This window comes from Protobothrops mucrosquamatus, unplaced genomic scaffold (assembly GCF_001527695.2).
Source record: "Protobothrops mucrosquamatus isolate PMUCROS unplaced genomic scaffold, P.Mucros_1.0 scaffold_277, whole genome shotgun sequence".
In the NCBI taxonomy this organism is placed as follows: Eukaryota; Metazoa; Chordata; class Lepidosauria; order Squamata; family Viperidae; genus Protobothrops; species Protobothrops mucrosquamatus.
The window spans coordinates 1,173,005-1,178,057 of record NW_015386353.1 but is presented as its reverse complement, the minus strand read 5'-3'; the positions used below and the strand labels follow the sequence as shown (position 1 = coordinate 1,178,057).

The 5,053-nt window shown below is 39.6% G+C and overlaps 1 protein-coding gene across 1 annotated transcript in view; it reads left to right on the top strand.

Moving 5' to 3' along the window:
- TP53I11 (tumor protein p53 inducible protein 11) overlaps positions 1-1,347 on the top strand; it is a 72,193-nt gene extending 70,846 nt beyond the window's left edge. The window contains exon 7 of the mRNA XM_015831716.1: positions 849-1,347. Within this exon, the coding sequence (XP_015687202.1) occupies positions 849-982 (134 nt within the window). The 3' untranslated portion in view covers positions 983-1,347. The remainder of the gene's footprint in view (positions 1-848) is intronic.
- Positions 1,348-5,053: the final 3,706 nt, after the last annotated feature.

Here is a 5,053-nt window from a genome sequence, read left to right as displayed (position 1 = left end):
TATTTAACCTTGGATGGTTTTTGTTAAAAACCAAGAGTAACATGGCCATCCTGCTAACTAAGAATGCAATAAGCTAGTCCAGTGGTGGCGAACCTATGGCACGGGTGCCAGAGGCGGCACTCAGAGCCCTCTCTGTGGGCACGCACGCCGTCGCCCCAGTCCTAGGTCTTCAGCTGGGTTTTATAAAACCTTTTCGCTTTAGGCCTCCGCCGCCATGTGCAAAAAAAAAAGGTTCAATCAGTCAATTTCAGCTTCTCACGGGAAAAAAAAGATCTTGCAAAGTTGGAATTGATTGATTGAACTTTTTAGTCCCACCCAGTCTGCCGTTACCACCACAGCCATGCCCACCCAATTGGCCACACCCACCCAATGGGCCACACCCACCCAATGGGCCACACCCACCCAATGGGCCACACCCAGCCGGCACTCAACGATACATAAGTGGGTTTTGGGTTGCAGTTTGGGCACTCAGTCTCTAAAAGGTTCGCCATCACTGAGCTAGTCAATGATCTCAAGGTGAGCTCTAGAAGCCGTGGTGGTGCAGTGGTTAGAATGTAGTACTTCAGGCTAACTTCACTGCTCACTCCAGGAGTTTTTGATCCTGACTGGCTCAAGGTTGACTCGGCCTTCCATCCTTCCAAGGTTGGTAAAATGAGGACCCAGATTGTTGGGGGTTATATGCTGACTCTGTAAACTGCTCAGAGAGGGTTGTAAAGCACTGTAAACCACTCAGACAGGGCTGTAAGTCTAAGTGCTATTGCTAGAAGGCAGCTAATGTGTTAGTTTGCTTGGTGTAGGTGTGCGAGGGTGTCTTATTTTAGCCTTCAGCTGTCTGCTTTCTCTTTCAGTGACTTCAATCACCTTGGTTGAGAGTGGCCAAGTGTCTATGGGAGCCACATTTCTTCTCATCAGCCGAGCCCTCTTTGTACTTATCAGCATTTATTACTACTATCAAGTTGGACGCAGACCCAAGAAAGTCTAATGGCCAGAACTTTGGGGTGGGTGGGAGAAATTGGTTGGTTTGGAAAGACTGGAGGGCTTCTCTATTTTTTTTCTGGTTTCTTTTCCACATTCCTTTTTAATCACATTAGTGCATTGTCTTTAAAAGCAGGAGTCATTATAGCATGCATCAATGTGTCAGTCCAGTGCTGGTCTCCCGTCTCCCTGCAGACAAGAAAAAAGAAAGATAAAAACTGATCTCCTTCCTGCCTAATCTCTCTTTGGAAAGGACAGATAATGAGGCCGGCTCATAATACGGGGAAGGATGATTCCCAATTGTTAGCCAATTTACACTGTAAACCTAGATGATGGTCCAGGATTTCCCATTCTACTATTCTTTAACTTTTAACTTTAACTTTAATCACATTTATACCCCGCCCTTCTCCTAGTGGACTCAGGGCGGCTTACAGCCAGTTTAAAACAAAATAGCTAATACAATATACAAAATTTAAAATGTGGTTAAAATGAAATATTAATATAGGCCTTTTCTTTTTTTAAAAGTTATTTAAAAACCAAATTTAAAATACCCCTTAGGCCAGTCCTGCCAGCTGAAATAGCCATGTCTTGAGGGCGCGGCAGAAGGAGGGGAGATCCGGAATCACCCGGATCTCTGGGGGTAGTTCGTTCCATAGGGAGGGGGCTCCAACAGAGAAGGCTCTCCCCCTGGGGGTCGCCAGCCGACACTGTCTGGTTGACGGCACCCTGAGGAGACCCACTCTGTGGGAGCGTATCGGCCGGTGAGAGGTAATCTGTGGCAGAAGGCGGTCTCGGAGGTAACCAGGTCTGATGCCATGGTGCGCTTTAAAGATGATAATCAACACCTTGAAGCGCACCCGGAAGGCCACAGGCAGCCAGTGCAGCTCGCGCAGCAGCAGCGTTACATGGGAGCGACGAGTCACTCCCATCACCGCCCGCGCGGCTCCAAACCCATTGGTCTGAACATCTGTCACAACACCCAGTGTAGGATGGGGATGATGGGAGTTGAAGTACAAGTATCCTAGACTTGGAAAGGAATTTTGAGCACCTTTCTAAGATTTACATAGACAGACCCAGCAATTACATGGAAATTGCAGTGGAGGTCTTAAGTATATTCTTCCTTTTCATTTGTCACTTGTGATTGGATCTCTTGTCAAGTCTGTCTACTTAAATTTTACAGCCAAGGCTGAAACAATGTCTTGCCTTATGGGGGAATCCCAAGGGCACATTATACAGAATGCTTAGAAAGTTGAATATTGACATCTTTTAATGTACCTCTTAGAAGATGATATCATGACCATACATTGACATAAACTATATTAATTTTAAAAAAGATTCAAGTTCTTTTGAAGGAAACCCCAATCTGCTACTGCTTTTAAATATGCTTTTTTTTTGGGGGGGGGTCATCATTTCTCCTTGTCTTCTCTGCTGTTGGCCACTTAGTACTATTCTAGTTAGTTGTAAGCTGTTTGGTTTTTAAAGTACTAATTGTTAACTAAAATACTCTCAGATAATTTTAGGATGAGGAACATTAGAAGGGGAAACTGAAATCATGATTTCACAGGCTTTTTTCAAGACAAAAATAAAAACACGGGGGAATATTTACCAGTTTTTACAAATTATTGTCAAGTGTTAGTGCAAATGAATGCACAAGAGCTTGGTTATAAACAAGTACCTAAATGGCATAGTAAATACTGAACACGTCTAGGTTAGTTTGTATTGTATATGATGGAATGATTTGTGAATGTGAAAATGTCTGATTTTGGTGGTCTTTTCATCCTTTTTGAAATGGAAAGATCAGTCAAATTGATATTTATGTGCACATGTATGTCTAGGAGCACCAAGGGGGAAATTACAACTGATTTGGTTATTTCTCAGGTTTGGCAGTTTATTACATGAACTAAATCAGTTTACTGGGAACTGTGACTCTGTAAGATTCCCAAAGAAGTTTAGATATGGATTGTCCTCTGTTGTAGTTGCAAGAGGCTGCTAACCTAGAATAAATTAATTTATTTGGGGGTAGGGATGAGCCCAATCCAGGTTCTCTATATTGTCTATGTAATGTTTGCCAATTACAAATGGCAGTCTTAGCATGTCCTTTTATCCATTCTGTTATTTAGCCAAAAGAGATAAATATAAGCTGATTTCTTCAGACTCAGAACCAAAGTTCTTAATGTTATGAAAAAGGGCAACCATAGACTAAAGTAAGAGAAATATTGCTCCAGATATAATCATGGGTCTACTCAACCTGCAATTCATTGTGTTCAGCTGAGAAAATAAAGCAAATTTGCTTTTTCCCTGCCTTGTTTTCCTGCCCATCAAAATATTAAGAAAATCTGCAGATAATTTTAAATAAAATCAGGAATTGGTTGCTATTTCCTTATAAACCAGAACATTATCCATCACTTCAGGATGAAATCTAGCATTTTACCTTTTACTTTTTAATCCGTTCAACAGTGAGTATCATATTTCCCCCCACTTTTCTTAATTTTCCTTATAGTGGTTTTTCTGTTTTGCCTTATATTGAATTTATACCAAGTAATTGTCTTCTTGAAACGGATTGCAAAAATTTTATTAGCATATATCTATTAAGATGGACCAAATCTTTTGGACTGAATACATCAACTCTAGAAAAAGGGAATATGGTTTATATTGTGGAAAGACCTGACTGTATCCATAAAACTGGATAACACTGAAGACTGAAGTAGCATCTTTTCATTTTCAACAAGTAATGGTATTTGGAAAATCTAAAGACTTACTTGTGGATAGCCAATAATATGTGCTGATTTTGCCTACTGTGGTCTTTTTTTTTCCTGCTCAACTATTTCCAACACTGCTGCCTTGATCAACTTAACTTTGTATGTGCATGAATTTGGACTACCATGTATGCTGTAGCTGAAGACCATACAAAAACATGAATCAAACAGAAATTCTTAAATTATTTGACTTTATGATAAATGTGGTGATTCAAGTGGTGAACTTAGAATTAAGAGATAATGCCTAAAGAGATTAAATTCCTGTATAGGAATGAATTTTTTAGTGCCACTTTCAGTTGTTGAAATTCTTGGTCTGTAGAAAAGATGATTTGTACACTTAATGAAATAAGTATGATTCCAAGCAGTTACCATCTGGTATTGAGCTTTTTGTTCCAAGGTAGAAAACTGAATTAAAGGAAGGAACACTTTTTAACTGTGCTTTAATCCAGTCTCCAAATCTTTAAGCTGAACTTTGGTTCAAGGAAAGGAATTATATGCACTTATGAATCAAGATGTTGCCCTGTTATATTTCTATAGTAAATATGACTCATTATTAAATGATAAATTATTAAAATTCATAATTGTTCCTTTACCAAGGCTCACCTTGAGCTTTTGAAACTAGTAATACATAGTAAAAAAAAAAACCTGCCATATAAGTATCCATGTTTTATTATCATAGATTTTCTAGTCTTTTCACCTATATTTGTGAAACCAAGAGGGATGCATATAAATTCAAACACATTGGGTACAATGTGATTGAACAACTGTAGTATATTGGTAGAGTATCCTTTTAATGTATATTACTATTATTTATTAAATTTATATGCCACCTGTCTCGCTGTCAGGTGATTTTGGGTGACTTACAACACATATAGTTTCTCAGTCTAGCTGCGTGTGTGCAGACCTCCCCAACTTTTGCATAACCTGGTTCTGAATAGGCCACGGCCCGTTAATGGGCTACAGCTTGGGGGTTGGGAACCCTGTGCTAGATAGATTGGTCTGATGTATAGTAAGGGTAGGTTTTCATCCTGGGTCACAGCATCAGGGGCTTCATCATACACTCAATTATTTTTTTAAAGATGAAAGAGTTGCCTGCTGTTCTGGAACCAAATATGGCCAGGGATTCCATGAAAATGTTAGAAGCTACAAACTGTTCCACTGAACTAGAAAAATGTGGACCACCAAGACGTCACATACTGCAGGAAAGCAGCAGTTCAACATAGATTACTGAATAAAAGTAGTCATGGGCTTCCCAAGTGTGTGAAAAACAAATACACTTTTTAAATGGAAGCTAATAAATAATCTCAAGTACCCAGACTTTA